General features: G+C 37.8%; 1 protein-coding gene across 5 annotated transcripts in view; it reads left to right on the top strand.

Annotated features, from left to right (window-relative positions):
• The first annotated feature begins 140 nt into the window (after window positions 1-140).
• Window positions 141-25,221, top strand: part of RABGAP1 (RAB GTPase activating protein 1) — a 219,971-nt gene continuing 194,890 nt past the window's right edge. The window contains exons 1-2 of one of the 5 annotated variants that reach the window (XM_020967635.2): window positions 141-233; window positions 24,963-25,162. In XM_020967635.2, the coding sequence (XP_020823294.1) occupies window positions 25,013-25,162 (150 nt within the window). In that variant the 5' untranslated portion in view covers window positions 141-233; window positions 24,963-25,012. Of the gene's footprint in view, window positions 234-260; window positions 301-14,112; window positions 14,170-24,962; window positions 25,163-25,221 lie in introns of those variants that run through there. The other 4 variants (XM_020967636.2, XM_078150136.1, XM_020967638.2 and 1 more) reach the window with 4 other exon arrangements.

The raw sequence follows: 25,221 nt of genomic DNA, 5'->3' as shown, positions 1-25,221 counted from the left end.
TGGTCGGAATCCGGAGTGGGGAGACCCAGGACTGCGTGCCGCATCTCCTAACCAATAGGAACCGTCAGCCCGAGTGTGTGGCCAATGGGACAATACGAGAGGCTGAACGGAGGACGGAAGGAGTGCAGTTCACGTGACGCGGGAGGGACGAGGGGCGGGGCAGGGAGGCCCTGGCTGAGGAGCCTCGGGGACAGGACGGCTGCTGCTGTGGAGGAGACGGCGGGTCGGGTCGGGTAGGGCCGCGTTCCCCCCCCTCTAACCCACCCACCCACCCACCTACCATCCTCCACGGGCGGGAAGGTAGCTCCACTCACTGTGATTCCCTGGAGCCCTGTGAGGGAGGGGAGCCTGGCAGTTTACTCTGCTTCCCCTTTCTTGCGAGGGCTAGGGCCCATCAGTCGCTGTCTGCTTTTAATCCCACCCCCCTAGCCTGGCCGGGGCCTCGGCCCGGGGCCCCTGTAAACTGCTGGGTTAGGTAAAGGGGGGATGGGGGAACCGGGGAGAAGCATTGATGGAGATGGGCGCATGCGCAGGATGGAGCCCCTGAACAAACCGGTTGCCCCTGTCTGGGTGGGGGTGTCTGCTTGTCTTCTTTACCTCTTTTCTTGGAAGGGAGACCACCTTCCTTGTTGTTCTGACCCTCTTGGCCTCATCTCCAGCCCTTGAACCTAGAGTATTTTGGCAGAAAAATAATTCAATTCCAGAATTACAAATTGTTACGCCTGGGAGGGGATAATAATCCTGCCTCAGTTTGCTCATCTGTAGATTTAGAGGAGCTTTGGTAATTAAGAGTCTTTGCAGCTCTGACAGCTTTTCTGAGGTCCCCCATTGTTTTGCAGACGGTCTAACTGAGGCCCATTATTCAGGGTTACACAGCTTGCTGGTGACAGAATTGGGGCTAGAATTATTCTCCTGTTTCTTGTGCTTTCCATGGCACCAAGCTCCTTTTCACTATCCTCCTAGTAGTCAGTAGTTCCTTACCCTGTTTCAGTAAGTATTCTCAGGTCTCTCTTAAAAATCAAAACAAATCAAACTTATAGCTTCCTATCAAGCTATTTCATTTTGTAGACAGAAAAGATATTTAAGTAAGAGGGACTTGCTCAGGGTCTCAAAGCTAACGAGTGCTAGAGCACGAGTGCTAGAGTCTCCTCGTCCAAGTCCAGTGTTCTATCATACCACATAGTGCTAGTCCCACCTCCTCTCCCATTAAGAGATGTTTCTCCCTCAATCTTTGTCCTTCCTTTTGTAGCATGTTACTGCACATCTCTGAGTCAGTCTGGGCTATACGACTGCCTTTTTGAAAGATTGTCTGAGCATTGGCCAGCCATTCTCCCCCTGATTATGAACTCTTCTCTGCCGGTTCTCCTGTCTTTATGCTAATGGTTTTTTAGCTCATCCCTGTAACTCCTCTCTTTTGGGCACTCAGAACTTAAGCAAACATTTACTAAGCACCAGCTGTTTGGAGAGTATTGTCCTTATTGCTGATAAAATTTAGGTCTCATTTAGTTTCTGTCTTCACTGAATTTATGGGTTAGTATGATGATAAGACTACAACAAGGAGTGAAATTTTCTGGTATCATTTGGTATTACAAGTGCATAAGGGAAGTAAAAACAAAGCACTATACTAAATATGAAGAAAGAAAAGCAATTGCTAAATGGAGAGCGAAATCAGGGAAGGTTTCATGAAGTGGGAGAAGGGAGCTTTAGAACTGGACTTGAAAGGAAAGATAGGAATTTGGTAGGCAGATAGGCCAGCATTCCAGGGTTAAAGAATGGTATAGAACCAGATGTATATATGGGATGGGAAATCCAATGTGATCATTTCCCTGATCCCTCATAGTTGTCATCAATCAATGCTAATTAAATAATCATAAGGTTCGTAGCATGATAGGATTTAAAAATTGGAAAGGGCACTGAAATCATCTAGTCCAACCCTTTTGTTTTACAGGTGATGAAACTATAACCTAGAGAGGGTAACTGACTTGACCAAGGTTATATAGGTAATGGCAGAATCAGTATTTGAACCTTAGTCTTTTAACTCCAAATCCCCTTTTAACTCCAAATCCTATACCCTTGTTGATGAAATGGACCATGTTTAACTTTGGCAGAAGGGAAAGATTGAAGAGGGGGAAGGGTGGTCCAGACCTATGATTTCATTCGTATAGAAACCTCCCTCTATCAATGCTGATCTGTACTTGCTCATCAACTTACAGCCTTAGAAAGGTGGCTAGGAAGGGGCAGCTAGGTGGTACAGTGGATGGAACACTGGCCCTGAACTCAGGAGGATCTGAGTTCAAATGCAGCCTCAGACCAAACACTTGACACTTACTAGCTGTATGACCCTGGGCAAGTCACTTAACCCCAATTGGCTCACCAAAAAAAAAAAAAGGTGACTAGGGCCCTGAGAGGTTAAAGTGACTTGCCCAGGGTAATTCACATAATGAGTGCTTTTCAGAGTCGGAACTTGAACCCTGAGCCTCCTTCATTTCTCTCTCAGTGCCTATCAGGCCATGGAAATGGCATGGCCTCAGCTCTTCAGGATTTATCACCATCAGCTTAGAGAGTACTCTTGTGCCTATTCTATCTGTCATACTGTTCTCTCTGTTTTTACTTTGCTTATAGCTTCATTCATGGACCACATTGTTTTATCTTAGGAAGCTAATGTCCTAGAAGGACTTCTTAAGCTAACATGAGACTAATGCCTAGTGACTTTAACATTATACCCTAACTTGAACTTCTAGGCTTACTTAGGGTCTTGTTTTGTTTTGTTTTTTAAAGAAAATAAATGGTTATAAGAAATAAATTTCTTTTGAAATTTTTATTAAAGCCAGTATCTGGCTTCTCAGGCATCTATAGTTGTCCCTTCCAGCTGCTTTATTTTATATAAGCTTGTGGTTAGGCACTGTTCAATAGAAGTTGAAATGAATTGCATTTTTCACCTTAAATTCTCATAGTTGAATAGCCAAAGAAACTATTTCTAATAATGTCGGACTGTACCAAGGAATAAGTCATTCATGCATGACCTATAATAATCTGATGTCTGAATTCTGAGTAAATATAGGATGTATGAATAAGCACATTGAAATCCTTTCATGTCAGTGTTTGCCTTTAAATTTTAAATAGGAAAAAAATTTTTTTCTGTGTTACTATTTGGGATAACTTTTTTGTTTATGTTTGAAAGTTAAAATCTAGAATTGACAGTTTTACATATGCAACGACTTTGGAAATTCTCTGGGACTCTACTCTTTAAAAAAGTATATATTAAATGTATTGTCATTACTTTCTAAAATTTTTGTAAGATAACACCCTAATAATTTATAATTGATTCTCTAGTATAGCAGTGTTCTTTCAATCTTTCCTAATTTTTAATTTTCTGACTCAGCACGTAAATTTTCTAAAATATCTCCAAGATTAATTTATTCATTGCATATTTAAGATATCATATGGCCTATGAATACTCGTATGGGTAAGAGCGTTAAAGTAAATCAGTTAACGCCACCTATAACGTCATGGATTTGGATAGGTGATTTCTGTGGTCAATTTCAGCTCTAAGCCTTGTGGTCATTGTTATAATGTTGATGTGGTGATACAGGGTTAGCTTGTGTTATGTACTTTCCTATCAACAAGCGTTTATTAAGGGCCTACCAAAGATTAAATACAATGCAGATCTTGTCCTCAAGGAGTTTAACTGTCTAAATTGCAGTTATACAAATAATTGTAAGTAAAGGAAAATGAGGTAAGTGCGAAGAAGAGGTAGGCAGAAGGTATGTGCAATGTGAAGAGGTGGAATCTCAGTTGGGCCTTTTAAGGAAAGGGAGGGGTTAAGTCTAAATAGACAAATGTCTGGATAGAGTTGAGGCATGGGAGATGTCATGAGGTGTTATAGAAAGGGGAAGGAGAGGATGTAACTTTGGCAGGAGTGGAGGATATGTGATTAGGACTAGTTTGAATTAAAGCTGGAAAGACAGGCTTCAGTAAGACCATTGAAAGCACTGAGTGCTAGTGTTTCTACTTTGTTTGATAGACAATAAAGCCACTGAAGGTTGTTGAGTTGAGATGTATATAGAGGATATGATTACACAGCCTAGACAAATCTTATGGCATGTTTTCTTATGATAATGCTTACTACCTCATCAAAAAATGGTATCCATTGGCGAGAAAATTCCCAGTTACAGTGCCACCTACTCTGGTAATTTTATCAGTAATGGAAACAGACTTGGACAAGAAAATCTGGATTTTGGTTTTGCCTCAGACTCGCTATGACATTTACTTAATCTTTTGAGCCTCAGTTTACCACTCTGTAAAATGAAGGGGTTGGATAAGATGATTGAATTGTGTCCTTCGGAGCTCCAATGACATACACTGTTTAAATTTGTTTAGGTGATTATGCATTCTTTTTGTGTCATGGAACCCTTGGTGAAACCTCTGGACACCTCAAAATAATGTTTTCAAATGCATAAAATTAAATATATAGGATTACAAAGAAAATGAATCATTTTGAAATTCAAGAATCAAAATATTAAAAAGCAAATTCACTGACTACATGTTAAGAACCCCAATCTCAAATCTGGGGTAGCAGGTGCTTACCTGTAATCCCTGGGGCAAGCTGAAGCTGGTGGATCGCTTGAGCTCTGAGCTGTAGTGGGCTGAGCTCACTGGGTGTCTGTACTAAGTCCAGCGCCAATATGTTCAGCCTCTGGGAGTGGGAGGGCCATCAGGTTGCCTAAAGAGGCCAAACCAATTCAAATGAGAAATGAGTAGGCCTGCATTCCTATATTGATCAGTATGTAAGATCAGGCCCCGGATTGGGACATTACCCTTCCAACCTAGGTGGAATAGGGAAACACAATCTCAAATAAAATCTATCCTAAATATATTTGACCTTTTTAACCAGTGTCTTTATATTAAATGTGTTTGATAGCTTTTTGCTGTTATGAAGCTTCCAACGTATTTGGAGTATAAGAATAAGCTTTATTTAAATACTTAATAGAAGTGTTGATAAATGCCATATTAACTTAAGATTATAGGGAAATTTATGGAATCAAATTTCGTTTCTTTGTGGCTAACTATACATTTGCCTTTTAATATTCTCATTCAGGTATTGAGAAAATATAAATATGAGGAACTGATACTTGTGAATGTTCCTGAAGGAAACACAAGCTTTAGAGTTAGGGGTTCATGGAATGTTTGAGCTGAAGGGGACTTGAGAGATCTAGGCCAAGATGAAGTAACTTGTCCAGGGTCCCTTAGCTAGTTAGTAGCAGAACCAGGACTAGAAGTCATTTCTCCTAATTCCCAATCTAGTGCACTTTCCTTCACACCCATTTGTGCAAGCAGTGTTTATTGTTTATTTTTTTCTCCAAAACAAAGCTGATATTATTGGATGGGTATTTAAGTTGGAAATTTTACCACTGTATGATCTTAGGAGGCATCTTTCTCTGAATAATGTTAGAAGACTGATGATGTAATCAAATATGGCAGAATCCATGTCTAACTGATTTACATTTGAAATAGTCATCAGTTTATAGTATTGTTAATAAAATAAGCCTTCCAGAAGTTTGTTGTGGTTTCAAATAAAGAGATTTTTGAAGACTGACTTTTCCAATAAATGATTTTTCTCTTTAGCTCAATGAATGTCTAAACTTTATACAAGTTGTCCCAAAAATCTTAGTGCAATTTTAAGCTTAGCATAAAAGTGCACTGAGATTTTTGGGACAGTCCGTGTACATCCTGCCTTCATTTAGTTCTGTGATTGACATTGAGAAGATTTAAATTGATCCTGTATCATTTTCTTATTGATCCTATTAATAAGTAATTGGTTTTGCACTGTAACTGCTTTTGTTTTTTCACTGCTTAAGTTCTTTGTCTCTGAACTTAGTTCAGAGTTCAGCTGGCTTAAATGGGTTAAGTTTAAAAATCTAGCTCTCCTGCCTCAAGGAATTTAACTGACTTTGGAGAATATGTGAGAAAGCAAGAGAATTTGGACCTGATATCTTTACCACCAAGCGATTCTTCAGGGATGTCTGGTTTGCTGTCCAAAAGTCTGGGCTACTATCTTGAACCTGCACTCAGACAATGAATACTTCTTAATCTCATAAAAGAAAAAAGGGGAGAGGAATCATTGCCACCACCCCCCCTTTCCAGACTTCCAACCAATTATGTTGTTCCCTGTGCCTCACCTCTGTAACCGGTCATGTTGCCTTTAATTCCATGATGTCATTTACCCTATTCTGTTCTTTGTTCTATATTCCACAAACCTATAAAAGGGGAGCTGTGCTTTTCCTAGGGGTCTTGGCATTAATGAAAGCAGTCCATTGATCCATTTATCGATAAGTAACGTGCTCCTGCTAATAAAGATTATCTTGTGCAGAGATCTGCCTCAGTTTACCTTTTTGTGAAAATTTAATTGCAACAGCATCGAACTGCATGATGTAGTACCTTAGGGGATAGCCTTGGGAATCACTTCTTTATGCTTAGGACCAAAGGATTTGGAGCTGAAATGAATCTTAGAGATCATCTAGTTCTACCTACTTATTTTGCAAATAAGGAAATTGAGGCCCAGAGAAGTTAAGTAATTTGTTTTATGTCACGAGGTAAATAATAGTCACAGTAGAAGTCAGAAGTCAGACTCAGTCTTCTCCAAATTCAGTGCTTTTTCCACTTCACTACACTTAACACACACACACACACACACGCGCGCGTGCGCGTGTACGTATATTTGTATGCATGTATATGTGAGTAAATGTATGTATGTATATATAAAATCAGAGAAATGTAAGCTGACTTTGTTGTGCATTTTTCTTTAATAATTTTGTTAGATTTCTATGTTCTGGTCTCCAAGGGTTAATGATCTGTGACATTCATATGCTGTTTTAGTAAGGTTACATTTGCATACAACTTCCAGTGATCTTTAACTGTGACAAAGAAATTTTTCTGTATACTAAAATCTGGCAGAGCTCATGCCTTAAACTGTGTTGCCAAATTAGAAGCTTTTACGGAAATATAATCATTAGTAACCTTTAAAGATTAAATTTGCATGACTCCTTTTCAACTTGGCAAGCATTTAGTCGCAAATATATATAAGGTACTCTGCTTGGCAGGGAAATACGATAGAAGGAAAAAATTCCCTGTTCTCAAGGAGCTTACATTCTTCTGGGGATACATTTGTACAGAAAATTAAATATATGACCATTTGAGGTTGAAATTAACAGCTCAGGGGATTGCAGAAGAGTATCTCCAAGAGGTGGCACTTGGATTGAGCTAAGAATTCTAAGAGATGGAGGTGAGAAATAAATTCCAGCCCATGAGTAGGTGGGAAGTGTAATGCAGAACTCTGGTAACAGTAAGTAGGCCAATTTAGCTAGAAACCTGGGCCATGTGAAGAAGAGTAGTATGAAATTATGCTTGGAAAGGTAGGCTGGAGCCAGATTGTAAATGAGTGCTGAGTGGAGGATTTGTTTTTATCCTAAAGACAGTAGAGAACCTCTAAAGATTTTTGACAAGGGAGTGACTTAGGCCTGTACTTTTGAAAGATTATTTTGACAGTTGTATGGAGAATTGGAGAGGGAAGAAGAGACTGGAAGCACGGAGACCGATTAGGAGGATGTTGAAGTAATCTAAGCAGAGATAAGTGCCTGAGTTAGGGTTGTAGTCATGTAAGTAGAGGGAAGGAAAAGAAAGGAGAGAGATATTATGTTGGTAGAAGTTTGGAGGAGAGGTGAGTTCAGACAGGAAAATAAGTGCTGTTTTGAACATGTGGGATCTGAGATGCCTACAAGACATCCACAAGTGGAGATGTCCAGTTGGTGATTTTGGAGTAAAACTCGTATCAGGGCTAGTTGTGTAGATTCTGGAGTCATCTGCATATCTCTAACAATTGAACCAGTGGCAACTCAGCAAGAATTAGAATGTAGCAAGAAAAGGGTGGAAGGTGCAGGACATTGAGGAATAATGATCCAGGAGAAGCCACAAGGCAGGGTCAGACAAGTTGGAAGAGAACTGTGGAAAAGGAGGTGGTTGTTACTGTCACAATCTGTAGAAGTCAAGAGCTGTGGGGACCAAGGAAAGGCCATCAGATTTGACCTTTTCTAAATGATTGGTAACTTTGGAGAAAAGAGGTAGGGTCAGAAGCCATTTGCAACAAGTAAGTGGGAGTTGAGGAAGTAGAGGCTGAAGGTAGAGGGCTTGTTCAGAAATTCAGCTATTGATTGATAAATGATAAAAGGATATGAACAGGCAGTTTTCAGATGAAGAAATCAAAGCTATAGTCATGTAAAAATGCTCTAAATCACTATTGATTATAGAAATGCAAATTAAAACAACTGAGGTATCACCTCACACCTGTCAGATTGACTATGTGACAGAAAAGGGAAATGACAAATGTTGGAGGGGATGTGGGAAAATCGGAAAACTAGTGCACTGCTCCTGGAATTGTGAACTGATCCAACCATTCTAGAGAGCAGTTTGGAGTTATGCCAAACCCCCTTTGACCCACCAATACCAGTACTAAGTCTGAATCCCAAAGAATTTTTTTTAAAAGGGGGGGGGAGAAGAACCTATATGTACAAAAATAAAGAATTGGACATTGAGGGGATGCCCATCAATTGGGGAAGGGCTGAACAAGTTATGGCATATAATTGTGATGGAACGCTGTTGTGCTATGTGAAATGGCAAGTAGGATGGTTTCAGAAAGACCTAGAAAGACTTATATGAACTGCTGCAAAGTGAAATGAGCAGAACCAGGAGACATTGTACATACTAACAGTAATATTGTAACATGATCAGCTCTGAATGACTAAGCTATTCTCAGCAATAAAATCCAAGATTGTATTGTATGATCCAAGACAGTTTCGAAGGACTTATGATGAAAAATGCTACCCACCTCCAGAGAAAGGACTGGTGCAGTCCGAATGCAGATCAAAGCATGCTTTTTATCTTTCTTTTTTGTTCATGTTGTTCCGTGTTTTCTTTTACAACATGACTAATATAGAAATGTGTTTTGCATGGCTACACATGTATAATCAATATAAAGTTGCTTGCCTTCTCAAAGAGGGGGGAGGAGTCATAGGGAGAGAATTTGGAACTCAAAATTTAAAAAAAATGTTAAAAATCATTTTCCTATGTAACTGGAATATATATATGTATGTATGTATATAATTTTTTAAAAGTTATTCAGCTATGAGCTGGGCTTGGTAGCAGGTTCTAGTAAAGGTATTTTAAGTGAGGGAGACATATTTGTAGATAGAAGAGAAAGGTGGAGTAGCTAAGGAAAGATTGAAGGTAGAGGTGGAGGTGAGAAACAGATTAGAGAGAGAACAAGCACCCAGAGAATGGAAACAGTGGGATCATGAACAAGTAGGGGAATTAACTTTGACAGCCCTTCACAGAGGGATGGTTCACTAGCCGTGGAATGTGAATGGCCACTTCCATGATTTATACCTTCTTCCAAGTTCTGACAAAACTCTTAAGAGCTGGTGACTATAATTTTTCTTTTTACCCTTGTATAATAATAACCTAGATCTGCACTGATGTGCAGAACTTCTTTTCTTTGAAAGATTTTAAAATGCAGCCAGGATTGTAAGAAAGCAGATATATCTCAGGTTAAATTAAATTATATTGGGCAAATGAAGAAACCATATTTTAAGCATGTTAACACTTTTTGTCCAGTAGAAGTGAATAAACTTCTTTTGCCTAAATTCAATCCTGTCATACTGATTCTGACTGTGAACAGAGTAGTCAAGTCAACTTTCTACCAAATTCTGCTCATGACTGTTTAGCCTCTTCAGGATAAGAAAAAGAAATGATGGTAATACATTTTCCTGTTACTTTTACTGCAAGGTGTTAAGGCAGTAGGGCATAAAAAATAGTTAGCAGACTTGGGTTTGAGGCTCATCACTGACACTTATTAGCTATATTCCCCCTGAACCTCAGTTTCCTTATTTAAAATTGGATTACTTATGCTACTTACTTCATAGGGTTGTTGTGAGGAAATTGCTTTTTAAATCTTAAAGAGAAATGTGAGCTGCTCTTGTTTATTGTATCTAACAAGTAATCTTTTCAAAAGCCAGAAAAAGCTTTTTCTTTTATTTGAAGTACTTCTTGTTCAATCTTACCCCCCTAAACAATTTTTCGTAACAGGTTAGAAACCAAAAGCATTGAACTTGGAGTCAGAAAACCTGGATTCCATCCTAGTTCTGCTACAGTGTCTTTGGCCTTGAGCAAATCACTTAACTTCTCATCTGTAAAATAAGGAGATCTTAAAGTGTAGGTTTGAGCATGTCACTCCCCATGCCTGTTCAGCAAACTCCAGTGGCTCCCTATTCTAGGAACAAATGTAAAATCAATTAATTTGGTTTTTAAAGCTCTTCATGACTTGTTTTGTTTCAGTTGTCTTACTCCTCTCCACATGCTCTCCAATCCAGTGACACTGGCCTCCTTGCTGTTCTCAAATATAAAACTCCATCTTCCACCTCTTTTTTCACTATCTGTTCCCCGTGACTGGAATTTCCTCCATGTGCCTAATGGCTTTCAAGTCTCAGCTAAAATCCCACCTTCTGCAAGAAGCCTTTTGAGGTCCCATTTAATGGTAGTGCCTTTTCTCTGAGATTATCTCCAATTTATCTTGTATACATCTTGTTTGAACATAGCTATTTACATGTTATATCCTCCCATTAGACTGAGTTCCTTAAGAGCAAGCACTATTTTTGTCTTTCTATTGCCTGGCACATAGTAGGTGCTTAATAAATGCTTGTTTACTTGATTGGATAAGATGACACATCTTCAAACTCTAAAATCCTACAGTTCTATAAAAAAAAAATCTGTATGCCTGAAAAAAGAACCCTTCTTACTTCCCAAGGATCAGAACATTCCCTTTAGTATTCAACTCCATAGTGTCTAATATAAGAAGCAGCTTGGTATAGCAGAAGTACTGGATTTCGTGTTAAGAGGACCTGGGTTTAAAGCTCAGCTTTTATAGTTAACACCTGTGTGACCTTGGACAAACCACTTCAGTTCTTTGTACTTAAATTCCTTATCTGCAAAAAAAGGGAGTTGGACTAGCTAACCTGACTAGCCTTCCAGCTGTAAGTCTCTGCTCCTTGAAATGATTATGATCACTTAATGTTGCTTGACTGCCTGCTGGTCCCTCCTCACTTTGAACTGTTATTCCATCCCTGCCTAGAGCAGTCCTAGCTCCTCTTGCTCGTATCACTATGCACTTTTTGTCTACTGGTCTTGCTTTGTCCTCACTCTGCATCCTGAAAATCAGAGGTCATAGTTAAGCTAGATAGTATTTATTATTATTGCATTTCTCTTAAATGTTGGCCACAGGTTAATTTGTTTTAATTTGCATTCAGCCACTTAGGTAAAAGAGAGATTAATTATGCAGTATTTCAGAGCTGAATATATAGCTAGACCTAAGAATGGTCCATGACAGACTATTTAAGGGGAAGAGAATAGCTGTTGTCAGTTGGAAAGAAAAATCATCTTGAGTATTTCTGGTAAAAGGAGAGGAATTCTGAAGGCCATTATGAAGTGAGAAGACGGGGTCCAAATCCCAGTTCTGCCACTTACTTCCTGTGTTACTATAGGTGAGTCACTTCCGCCTCCCTGGGTTTGTTTCCTCCTCTGCCAAAGGAAACAGTTTATATCTCTAAATAAAATCTTTAAGCAGTTCCATGTTGCTCGGACAGATCACAGTTCTTTTCAAACTGGTTGGCTACGTTACATTCTGGAATGGTAGTGTATTTGAATAGTTTATTCAAAGCTAATGAAAGATTACTCTACCACATATATGCTTATAAGGCAAGGGTGTAGTTATATCCTTTGTAGATAGAAGATGACCCTGTTTAACCAATTTTCCCTCTGTTTTTTCAAAGGTAAATTTCCATTTCAGGTGTATACTATATACTTTTGTGAGGTAACGTATAGTTGAAGCAGCAGGTGAAAAGCATGTCTAGAAATTAGGAGACCTGGATTTTAGTCCCACTTTCTACACTTATTAGTTGTGTAACTCTGGAAAAATCACTTTACCTCTCTGAGCCCCTAGGTTCATCCCCTATAGAATGGGGATGATATTCTACTACGTACTCCCACAGGATTATTCTGAGAACGATGCATTATAAACCTTAACGTGTCATAGAAATATGAAGGAGGTGGGAGTGGTTGTAAGAGGGAGAGAATAAGCATTTATGTAGGGCCTACTAGGTACTTTTTTTTTTCTTAACAAATATTATCCCATTTGATCCTTACAACAACCCTGAGAGGTAGGTGCTATTTTTCTCTCCATTATACAGTTGAGGAAACTAAGGCAAACAGAGGTTTGATGGTTTACCCAATGTCACACAGCTAATAAATGTTTGAGGCCACATTTGAGTTTAGGTCTTCCTGACTCCAGCCCCAGCATTCTCTCCACTATACCACCAGCCGCTTCTGAACTGTTATTAATCATAATCGTTATCTAGTTTAATGACTGGCATTTCTTTAGGATTTAAATTTTAATGACATTTTATAGACATAAATTTACAGTAACCCTTCAAAGTAAACAGTGCAGAAGTGCACCCTCATTTCATAAGGAGAAAACTGAAACTGACAAGAAGTGTAGTAACTTGGCCCCAAGGTCACATAGCTAGTAACAGAAGTAATCTGTGTCATGCTTTTTCCATAGTACCACACTAATTATTCCATGAAATAGCTAAATTGTGTCTATTCTCCTCAAGAATATAAGCAAACTAGTTGTTTTTTAATGCTGTGATATAGAATCACAGAATTTTCAAACTGGAAGGGACTTTAGAGATCATAATATTAACCATTCTGTCTCCAAACATTTCTTAAAGTACCAGGCCCTATGCTAACTGCTGAGGATAGAAACAGAAATAAACCATCCCTTTTCCTCATGGAGTTTCCTTTTTTTTTTTTAAATTCAGGCTTTAATCAACACCAATAAGATTAGCATTTCTATACATAAAGCAAAACAGAGAAAGAGGAGCAATATTAGAATCACAAAGCTCTGTTATGAGCAACTTGCTTTTCTCCTTAAACATGTAATAAATTCACCCTGTTATCTCTAAAGATATCTTGCTTTTCTGTGTTTCTTACCCACCTTTGTTTTGTTCTTATTTATACATCTTTTTACATGTTTCAATGACCTTTTTATTTTTTTTCCCTTTTTGTTGGTAACCCTGTTGCTGGTGTCCCATCGCTCCCCATTTCAAATACCCTTCCAATATCCGTCACCAAATTGAAAGTAAGAAAAATAAAATCCTGATATTAGATATGTGTTGGCCACGTGCAAAAACATATGATTCCTCTGTACTTTGAATTTGTCACCTTTCTGTCTGGAGTTGGATAACGTTCCTTTTCTATTCTTTTGCGATTGTGATTGGTCATTGCATTGATCAAGTTCTTAAATCTTGTAGAGTTTTTTATCCCCCTTTACAGTATATTCCCTGGGTCCTTTCTCACTTCACTCTATATCCATTTATACAATTTTTCCCAAGTTTCTCTGAATCAGAGCCCTTTCCTAATTTCTTTATGCTAAATTTGTAATGCCATATATATGCCAAATATATAATGTGAAATTGTATATTTAATGAAATTATATTACATTGTATTCATATGCCTTAATTTGCTTCCCCAACTGATGCCCTACCCCCCCCTTTTTCCAGTCCTTTGTCACTACCAGAAGAACTGCTGTAAGTATTGTTCGGTATATAGGCCCCTTTCCTCTTTAATCTCTTTCAGTTATAGGTCTAGTAATGGTATTGAGTCAAAGAGTACACAAAGTTTGGTCGTTTTATGGATGGTTCTAAAATGCTTTCCAGAATGATTGGATCAGTTCACAGAAGGAGTTAATACTGTAATGGAGGAAACATACATATATAAGTATATACAGAATTCATACAGAATGAATCCAAGGTTGTTTGGGGTGGGAGAGTAATCAGGAGAGGCTTACTGTAGAAAATGGCACCTGAACTGAATCTCAAAGGAAACTAGAGATTCCAAAAGTTGAAGATGAAGAAACAATGAATTCTGGGTAGGCAGTTAGCAAATACCAAAGCCTAAAAGCAAGCTATAGAACACTGTATGTGCAGAACATTGGAACAATTCAGTATGGCTACATCACAACAGAGGTAGAGAAGAGGAATGTATGAGGCTGGGAAAGTAAAAAGGGTGAGATTGTGAAAAGATTTAAATGTCAGACATCATTCCTTATCTTGCTTGGAGGATCTGCTCAGGTGCCACCTTACATGTTTCTCCAACTATTAGTGGCCTTTCCTTTCTCAAATATTTTTAGAATATTTTGTTTTCTTTCTTATTTCCCTCTCACTTGTGTTATACTTATGTACATGTAATTTTTTGAGAGCAGAGGCTATTTAGTTTTTGTGTTTGCACCACTAAAATCTTGTTCATAGTGGGCACCGAATGTTGTTTTTGTTTTTAATTGAATTGAGAAAACTGATAACGAGAGAAGTGAAATGGTTGTCTGGGATCACAAGGTTCGTAGCAGTGGTGCTCCTGAAATCCAGGTCTTGTTGAATCCCTGTCCACTGCAATTTCTGCTGCTTAGGATGCTGTAGTTTGAATCTTCTGTAGTTCGCCAGATGTAGCGTAGCAGATTGGGCAGCAGAGAATTAAGTAAATCATAAGATTTTGAGCTAACAGGGACCTTAGACCTTAGAACTTGTCAGTTATCTGTCTTATCTTCTCATAATTATTGCAGACCTTTCTACCTTTGAGTAGAATTCTACCCAATTATAAGCATTCTTGGAAACTGGGTGCCTTTTCATGTGTAATTTTTTTGGTTTTGGCTTAAAGCTTAGAAACTTCACTGTTTTATCTTTTACTGTAAAGAGCAAATCAAGACATTACTTTGCTGCTGTCATTGGTCCTCTTCAAGACCAAAGGACAAGCAACCATAACACTCTAAAGAGCCTATTATTTGACTGTGAATCTTTTGCTTTGAAAAGTCTTACTTACATTTCCTGTAGTTTGGAATCTTCATTAAAAAAATCTTCCTGGACACTTAAGGCACATTTCTTTTTAGTTTTACTGAAGAAGGGGAGCTGTTCAAGAACAAAACTTTGAATTTAGGATTACAAGAGGGAGGCATTATGGTATAGGAAAAGGTTAGCTTTAATTCAATGATAATGGGTTCAGATCCCAACTTTGACAACAGTAACCTATGTGACCTTCAGTAAGTAATTTCTGGGCCTCAGTTTCCTTGTCTATAAAAGAAAGGGATTGGGGCAGATCACCTTGCCCAGACTTTTGCTTGTGCACACGTAAATAGAATGTATATATGCATCATGATGAAGTGGAAAGAATATTTTTGTTGTTGTTCGCTTGTTTCTGACTGCTCATGACCCCATGAATCATAGCATGCCAGTCCCTTCTATCCTCAACTACCTCTTGAAGTCTGTCCAAATTCATGTTCATTTTTTCCGTGATACTATCTATCCATCTCATCCTCTGCTGTCCTATTTCCCTTTTGCCTTCAGTCTTTCCCAACATCAAGGTCTTTTCCAGTGAATCCCATCTTCTCATTATGCCAAAGTATTTAAACTTCAGCTTCCGTATTTTACTTCCCAGTGAAAAGCCCGAATTAATTTCTTTAAGTATTGACTAATTTGATCTCCTTGCTGTGCAAAGGACTCTCAAAAGTCTTCTGTAGCAAAACAGTTTGAAAGCATTGATTCTGCAGTGCTCAGCTTTTCTAATAGTCCAACTCTCACAGCCGTACATTGCTTCTGGAAAACCATAGCTTTGACTATATGGACCTTGGTCGGCAAGGTGATATATCTCTGCTTTTTAGTATGCTGTCCAGATTTGCCATAGCTTTCCTTCGAAGGAGCAAGTGTTTTTTAATTTCATGGCTGTGGTTACTTGTCTGTCTTGATTTTTGAGCCCAAGAATATAAAATCTGACACTGCTTCCACTTCTTCTCCCTCTATTTGCCAGGATGTGATGGGAGCAGTTGTCAAGTTCTTAGTTGTTTTTTGTTTTGTTTTTATGTTAAGCTTCAAGCCAGCTTTTATGCTTTTTTCTTTCACCCTCATCAAGAGGCTTCTTAATTCTTCACTTTCTGCCAACAAAATGTTATTCCATATCTGAGAGTATTGATGTTTCTCCTGGCAAACTTAATTCCAGCTTTTGATTCATTCAGTTTAGCATTTTGCGTGATGTACTCTGTATATAAGTTAAATAAATAAGGTAACAAATATATAGTTTTGTTGTACTCCTTTTCCAGTCTTAAACCAGTCAGTTGTTCCATGTTCAGTTCTGTTGCTTATTGGCCCACATACAGGTTCCTCAGGAGACAAGTGAGATGACCTGGCACTTCCATCTCTTTGAAGACTTGCCATATTTTGTTGTGATCCGTACAGTTAAAGGTTTTAGTGTAGTCAGGGAAACAGAAGTAGATATTTTTCTAGAACTCCTTTGCTTTCTCCATAATCCTGCAAATGATGGCAATTTGGTCTCTAGTTTCTCTACCTTTTTGAAAACCAGCCTGCTTTTCTGATAATTCTCAGTTCACATGTTGCTGAAGGCTAGCTTGCAGAATCTTAAGCATGACCTTGCTGGCATGTGAAGTGAGCACAGTTGTTCAATAATTTGAACATTTTTTGGTGTTGTCCTTCTTTAGGACTGGAACATGGATTGATATTTCCCAATCCAGTGGGCACTGTTGTGTTTCCAAATTTGCTGGCATGTTGAGTGCAGCACTTTAATTGCATCATCTTTTAGGGTTTTAAATAACTCAGCTGGACTTCTATCACCTCCCTTTGCCTCATTGTTAGCAACGCTTCATAAAGCCCACTTGACTTCATTCTCCAAGATATCTGGGTCTAGGTCAGTATTATTGCTAATAGAAGGGGGCAGGATGCAGAGAACAGCATGATGTACTGGACTGATTACAAATTTTGATCCTTTGATTTAGAATCCCAAGAGATCCCGTAAGAAACTTGAAGTTGGAAGATCTGAGGTTGAAGCTGTTCTCCTTGCAGCCTCCCCATCCCCACCCTTGTAGCAGTGTGATCTGAGGCAGATCTTGTCACCTCCCTTAGCTTCAGTTTCCTCATTTCTAAAATGGAGATAAGAGATTCATTGGCTACCTTACAGTGTGGAAGCATGTCATGAACTGTCAGGTATTGTAAGGTTAATAGTTTAAGTGAGAACTAAATTGTTAGATATTTGTGAATGAAAACATTAAGAGAGTGAGTACATTTTATATGAACTTTGTGTTTATAGTTAACTTCATTTGAACCAATGATTTCTTATGCCCACAATGATGTTATCTTTCTGATTTTTATTGTTTAAATAGAAGCGTTTGGTTGGAGAGTCATCAGAAAACTAAAATGAAACCTTCCTTTCATCTTAGTCAAGAAATTCAAAGGAACTAACACTCAGATTCAGAGAAAGCTATGTGCATTGTTCATAATTAATGGTGGTGGAAAGGAATTTATTTCATGAAAGAAAGGGACATTTTCTATTAAGTTCTTTAGATTTTATCCCACCCTTCCAAGGGAAAGGCTTTGCAAGAGATACAAGCTTCAGGGACAGAAAAGATGTTGACTACTTTAGTGGAGTTTTGATATATGTTTTTCTTGTTCAGTTTAAAGGATGAATATCCACAAGCCATAACCAGTTCTAGGTTTCTTCCTTTTTGTCTCTTCACATTCCACAAGTAACCTTAACTGCACTTATTTTTTGTTGAGCAGAAAGGATGTGAGGATGGAGAGAATAAGGTATAGAGAAGCCTATGCCAAAGAAAACCATAGGCAGCTTTGTAATCCTTTTAAGGTTGTGGCACAGTTCTGAACTTGATGGGAAAAAAAACTAGGAGAAGCATTCATCATTCCCCTACCTTATTCTACCCTTCTTTTTCTCCCATCCCCATAGTCCCAAACATTTATATGTGTACACACATAAACAGAATGTGAGTGTGCATGAGGGGGTGGCATAACATAGTGGAGCAAACTCTAGGCAAGGAGTCAGGAGACCTGGGTTCAAGTGTCATCTCTGCCACTAACTCTTGTGACCCTGGGCAAGTCACATTACCTTCCTGCACCCTAATTTCTTCTTTTTTAAGATGGAGGTTAGACTAGATGATCTCTAAGGTTCCTTCCAGATATAAAACTCTCTGATTCTGACATTATCACATGCTGGCAATCTGTGTAACCTTGCACAAATCACTGTATTTACTTAGGATCACTAACATCCCTTCCTCACTTGTAGTTCACATGCCTATATGTACTAGTCACTCTCAGTCCTATTTCAACTGTACTCTTTAGGCTAGACATTGACAAAAAGATATAAGGAAATCAAGGCTGTTTTGACAAGCCAGGACCTGAAGACAACACTGATTTGTCCTGACATACTGGTTAGAAAACAGTGCCTTATATCCATTTGTCAGCTACATTCAACTCAATTGATACCATCAACAAGATCTCTTTCAATTCAGTTAAGATACATACACACATAATATACATATATATAAAGCATTGTTTAGTTAGTACCAGTTCATTAGAATACTAGACATTATATCTGCAAATTATTTTCAATGCATTTCTTCTCGATACTTCTTTATTTCAGTGCATCCACTACAAATTTCCAGATGTTTTTTGTTGTTTCAATTGTTTTTCAATTATGTTCGATTCTTCATGACTCCTGTTTGGGGCTTTCTTGGTAAAGATATTGGAGTGGTTTACCATTTCCTTCTCCAGCTCATTTTACAGATAAGGAACTGAGGTAAACAGGGTTAAATGACTTGCTCAGGGTCACACAACTAGTAGGTGAGGCCAGATGAGTCTTCCTGACACCAGGCCTGGTACTCTATATCCTATGCCACCTGGCTGCCCACCCATCTGTTCTTACCTTATGGGAAAAGTGATATAGCACTAAGGTAAGTTAGCTCTTTGATTAGCCGGGAGATAATTATTCATAGAATTATAGAAGGCTAGAAGTAAAAAGATCGTGTTTACTTTATATTTAGGTACATGTTAAAGAATCCCTGTTTAGAAACAAAGCTTTCACAACTTAGTTTTCTTTGGTGTTACTTTTTTATATATTGGACAGCCAATATTGTGTTATCACAGGAGGTGCGTTTGGAAAATAACAGTTGTGAATAAGAGCAAAGCCAATAAAGAAGCCCTATCCTGAGATTTTGTCTTTATTCATAAACTAAAATTTCTCCCAGCTGTTATCTTTGGAAACCACTAAGTCCCAGAAGTACAGAATACCATATACTGGTCAAACCATATAGGCTCATATATTTAGAACTGAAAGTGACTGTAGCCCAATCCTGTCATTTTATAGATGAGGAAAATGGGGTCCAGAGAGGTTAAGTAACCTGCATAATTATACAGGTGACTTGTAAGTGTCAGAGCTGAGATCATCAGAATGAGATCCTCTCATTCCAAATCTCATATTTTCCACTGTCCCTCTCTTCTTCCTTATTCCTTATTGGGAATCCTGTGTTCAGTTCTAATCATCACATTTTTGGAAGAACATTGACATGTTGCAATAAAGGAGCACGATGAGAATGGGGACAGAACTGGAAACCTTGCCAGCTGAAGAAACTAAGAATGTTTGTCGTAGAGAAGAAACTACTTGTAGGTGCATGATAGCTATCCTCACATGTTTACAATTATCCCTTCCACATCACAACTATCCCTATCACAGTTTCAATATATCGTGTTTCTGCACAAGAAATTACATAGCAATTTTGGGGGAGCTTTGCAGAAGCTGCAGATGATACAGAAAAAAGTTTAGAAACTCAGAAATGTATAAAATATATGTATAGTATTGTATAATATCAACATGTGTTATCTTTTAATATCAAAAATGTACACAATTTCTTTTTTAAAGTTAAAAAGTTAGAGAAAAGAATGGGAAAGCCAGCAGACAACACACAAAGTCTAGTATTTTTACTTAACACTGACTTACATGTAGCCTATGACCAAATACTTAACTCAAATTTTATAATAAGGTACTTGAACACCCCATAAAAGAAAAAGAAAAAAAGTCAGAGTTTTTCTCTGGTACAAAGGGAGGGCCAAAAAATTTTACATGAATTTTCCAGATCATGGGGTGTCCTGATCATGTGGAATAGGGATTAGACTTTTCCTGCCTGAACTCCCAGAGTGGAATTTGGTACAATGGGTAGAAATTGCAGAAAGACAAACTTGCATTGAATAGCAAGAAATGTGTCCTAGCAATGAGAGCTATATGACTCTGGAATAAGCTGCCTAGAGAAATTTTGGATTTCTCTTGCTGAAAGTCTTCTATTAGAAACTGTATAACTACTTCTCTGAGATGTTATAGAGCAGGTTCCTTCTCAGAGAGCTCTTTGGACCAGATGGTCTCTGACCTCTTTCGTGACTGAGATTCTGTAGGAAGGGACCTTAGAACGTTGAATATTAGAATGACTCACATTTCTATAGCACTTAGGAGTTTACAGAGTGTTTCTCCAAAACAATCCTGGGAAGTTGTCAAGGGCTTTAAAAGCTAAACAGAGAAATTTATATTTTATTTTAGAGGTAACATTGGTTGAATAGGGGAGTGACATGATCAGATTTCTGCTTAAAGAAAATTACTTTGGCAGAAATATGTAAAATGAATTGGAGTGTTGAAAGACTTAAGGCAGGGGAATCATTTAGAAGGCTGTTGTGATAACCTAGGTGAAAGGTAATAAGAGCCTGACTAAGATGGTAGTTGTGTCAGTGGAGAAAAGGGGCTGTATGTGAAAGATGTTGTGAAGGTAGAAATGGCAGTATTTGGCAGTTGATTGATATGTGGAGTGGTTAGACCAAGGTAATGCCAGGTTATAAACTTGGGAGACTAGAAGGTTAGTGGTGTCTTCAACTCATGTGGCTACCACTCTATTCTATACCCATATCACCTCTGTCCTGGACTATTATAATAGTTTCCTTTTTTAAGAAATAGTTTCATTTTTATCTTTTGTTTTTACATCATCTGCTTTCCCCCATTCTCTTCCCAGAGCCATCCCTTATAATGAATTTTTTACATGGAAGAAAGATTCAGCAAAACTAATCAGCATACCAAAAAAAAAAAATGGCTGGTGTTAAATGCAGTGCTCCACACCCGTGGATCCTGACTTCTTTAAAGGATTTAGTAGAGGTTTTTTCCTATATTTCTTCTTTGGGGCCCAGCTTGGTCATTATAATTTCTCAGCATTCAGCTTTAGTTGTTTTGTTTCTATTATTGTTTTTATTTACATATTTTTTTTCCTGGTTCTGCTTGTTTCACTTTTCAGCAATTTATGTCTTTTCATGCTTCTCTGTATTCATTTTTATAATTTCTTTTAGCACATTAATATTCCATTAAGGTTTACACAACACATTTTGTTTAGCCATTCCCTAATTAGTATCCAACTATTTGTTTCTGTTCTTTGCTACCACAAAAACCATAATTTTGAATTATTCAAAAAAAGTGACTAAAAATATCCAACACAGAGATTCTACTGCTAGGCATATACCCAAGGAGATCGTAGTTTTTGTTTTGTGTTTTTTTAAAAGGCCCCATATGTAGGAAAACATTTTTAGTAGGACTTTTTGTAGTAACAAACCCAAGTGTAATGCTAATTTATTGGGGAATGGCCAAACAAATTGTGGTGCATGAATGTAATAAAATATTGTTCTGCTGAAAGAAATGACAACTATTATGAATACAAAGAAACATGGAAAGCCATATATAAACTGATGCAAAATGGAGTAAGCAGAACCAAGAAAACAATATATGCAGTAACTACAACAATATAAATTGAAAGAACAACCATGACAAAAAAAATTAAAGATGAACGTTGCAAAATTGCAAAGCACAAGCATGGCCCCAAAGAAGGGATATAAGAAGATACTTCTCTCCACTCATTTCTACGGGGCAAATGTGTAGGATAGTACATATACTGTCAGATTTTATTCAGTTTATTGATTAGTTTTGCTGGTTTCTTTTTTCTCCTTTTTTTTTCTTTAAAAAATTTAGTATTATATAGAATAGCTCTCGAAAGGGGCAGGGGAGCTGGAAAATTAGGTGATGTAAAAAAGATATTGGAGCAGCTAGGTGGCGCAGTGGATAGAAGGGAAGTCAGGAGGACCTGAGTTCAAATACGGCCTCAGTGCAAACACTTGATACTTACTAGCTGTATGACCCTGGGCAAGTCTCTTAACCCCAATTACCAAAAAAAAAAAAAGATATCAGTATATTTTAAAGTGATGTCATAAATATTTGAGTGTTTCTTTGTATGGTTTATATCCTTGGTTAATACACCTAGCAGTGGAATCTCTAACAAAGAGTTTAGACATTTTAATTGCTTTCTTTACCTCATTTCAAATGCAGTAGTCTTTTAGTTGGTCTACTGACCTTGTCTCCCTCTTTCCATTCTATCTTCCACATAGATGACTAATTGGTATTCTTAAATTATAAGTCATAGTGTCACTCCCTCTTCAAAAAGTTCTAGTGACTCCCTATTAAGAATAAGAATAATAACTACAGTAATAGCTAACATTTACATAGCATTTACTATGAGCCAGGTACTCAACTGTTGTCTCATTTGATCCTCCTAACAACTCTGGGAGGTAGATGCTATTATTATCCCCATTTTACAGATAAGGAAGCTGAGGTTAAGTGACTTTCCCTGGGTCACACAGATAGCAAGTAGTTGAGGCCGTATTTGAACTCAGGACTTCCTGACTCCCTGCCCAGCACTCCATCCACTGCACCACAGTTACCTCTGGTATGAAATATAATCTCATCTGTTTGGCTTTTAAGACCTTTCATAAACTGGGCCTGGGCCTCCTTTCCAGCCTTATTATTCAATACTGCTTCCTTCTTGCTAATCTTCACATACAACATATCACCTCTTATGTCTATGATTTTCTACCAGCTTTTTCTCATCCCTGAAATGTGCTCTCTCCTCATCTCCACCTCATAGAATCCCTTATTTCTTCCCAAACTCAGCTCATGTGCCAAATTCTACATGAAGCCTTTTCTGATCCTCCCCAGTTGTTCCTGCCTTCCTTTCCTATTATCTTGCATTTCTTTTGTGTGTACTTATGTATGCACATAAAGTCTCGCTTCATGGAATCTAAGCTCCTTGATAATAGGACTTCCACGTCTGCTTTTGTAAAGCCTAGCTTGGGGCTTAACAGAGTAGGCCTTTAATAGTTCATTGTTGATTGATTAGCTGCTAGTTTGGCAACCAGATTGAGAAGTTTTCACAAAGTATGTTTCAGCATTTCTTAAGATTAGTCATTTCAACAAAGGTGGATACTCACTTTGTAGATGGGTCTACCTTATGAGATGGGCTTCATGATCTGAAGTATCCATAAAGATTCATCACTTTCTTCTGAAGAGCACCCCCAGACTTAGCTAGGCTTGTCCTCAGAAAAGACACACATTCTCTTGCTAGGCTTATGTTCAAATACTTTCTAGATAGACATAGGGTCCACCAAAGCTCATGCTTCACTGTCAAATCCTGAAAAACCTCAGGGGCATCTCCATGATTAAATGAAGCATTGGACTAGGACTTCAGTAATACAAAACATTCCAGGGGGGTAATGAGGAAGGAAGGTGGAAGTAGGAATCAGCTTATAAATTGGTAGGGTAAGTAACTTCCTTTTCATAAGTTACACACATCTTTTTACTTTTTATTTGGGAATGTGTTATAGAAATATTTTATCATAGTCTTGGAGCTAGAAATGACCTTGCTGGTCATTTAGTTTAACCCCTTCATTTTGCACGTAAGAAAATGAGGCCTCAAGAGGTTAACTTGCCCAAGGTCGCACAACTAGCAAATGACAGAGCTGTTATTTGAACCCATGTCCTCTAACTCTATACCAAGCTGAAAAACATCCCATATTGAGTTAAGTTCCAAGAAACTAATGGGTTGGGAGTTTGTGTTATGAATACACTTGCTATTTATCAAAATAACGCCAGGCTGCAGAACCTGTGGGTATTCTCCTTTTGTGTTTATCTCTTTTAGTTTTAACATGAAATTGTGGTTCAATTCCCATTTCCTCTATTTCAGAGAAAAGTGTTGTAAGTTTCTTGTGAATATAAAGCTTCAGTTTGACTATGGAAAACACTGGATATATGGAGTATATGTTCTAAATCTAGTGACTTGTTAATCAGCGTTTTTAGAAATTAAGATAAAGATTTTATAAATTTTATTTTATTTTCAGTTAACATGAATCTTATTTTTTTCCATCCCACCTTCCCTTCATTGGAGGAAAAAAAAAAGAGGAATAACAAAACTTTTGCATCAAGTACACAGTTAAGCAAAACAAATTCCCACATTGGCCATGTCCAAAAAATATGTCTTATTCTTCAATTTGAGTCTATCACCTCTCTTATCTGGGGATGGTTAGCATACTTCATCATGAGTCCTCTAAAATCAAGGTTGGTCATTGTATTGATTTCAATTCTTTAGTTTTTCAGAATTGTTTTTATGATGTTGTTATTGAATAAGAAGCAGAAAGTTTTAATTCTGTGTCTTACTATGCACAGAGCCAGAAAATAGAATTTACAGCCTACACCCAATGAGTTACCCTAGGTAGGCAGAGCTCTCCCAAATGGATTGTACACTTTTTTAAAGTCCAAAATATTGGGACACTGAATAACAATATTTTTATCATTACCAAGAATAGTGAATTCGTTATTCTAACCAAGCAGTGGTAGCTCTGGAAAATTGTTTTTTTAAAGAACACATATATTGCTTTTAAGAATTTCTTAATGTGCTTTATAGAAATCAATGCAATATTAGCTATAGGAAAGAACTAGAATGTTAAATGTGAAACAAAATTTGAATAAAAATCATTGGACATCGTGTTTGTTGATGTCAGGTTAGTTATGCACTTAGAATTTTATTTTTTTAATTGATGGCTTCTTGGGGCATCAAATTTTTGGTAGATTTCTATATGAGACTCTTTATGATTTTTGTTTTTCAGGAGTTTTAAAAATATTTAATCATTCATGAGTTGAGCTTCCTTCTTGAGTCATGGATGACAAGGCCTCTGTTGGGAAAATCAGTGTCTCCTCAGATTCGGTATCAACTCTTAACAGTGAAGATTTTGTCTTGGTTTCCAGGCAAGGGGATGAAACACCATCTACAAATAATGGTAGTGATGATGAGAAAACAGGATTGAAGGTAAGAATTCTTACCCTGAGTTTATTATGCTTTCCTCTAAGTGAAACTTACAGTTGGCC

The sequence above is a fragment of the Phascolarctos cinereus genome, unplaced genomic scaffold, assembly GCF_003287225.1.
Source record: "Phascolarctos cinereus isolate Bilbo 61053 unplaced genomic scaffold, phaCin_HiC Scaffold_2;HRSCAF=192, whole genome shotgun sequence".
NCBI lineage: Eukaryota > Metazoa > Chordata > Mammalia > Diprotodontia > Phascolarctidae > Phascolarctos > Phascolarctos cinereus.
This window is presented reverse-complemented; position numbering and strand designations above follow the sequence as displayed.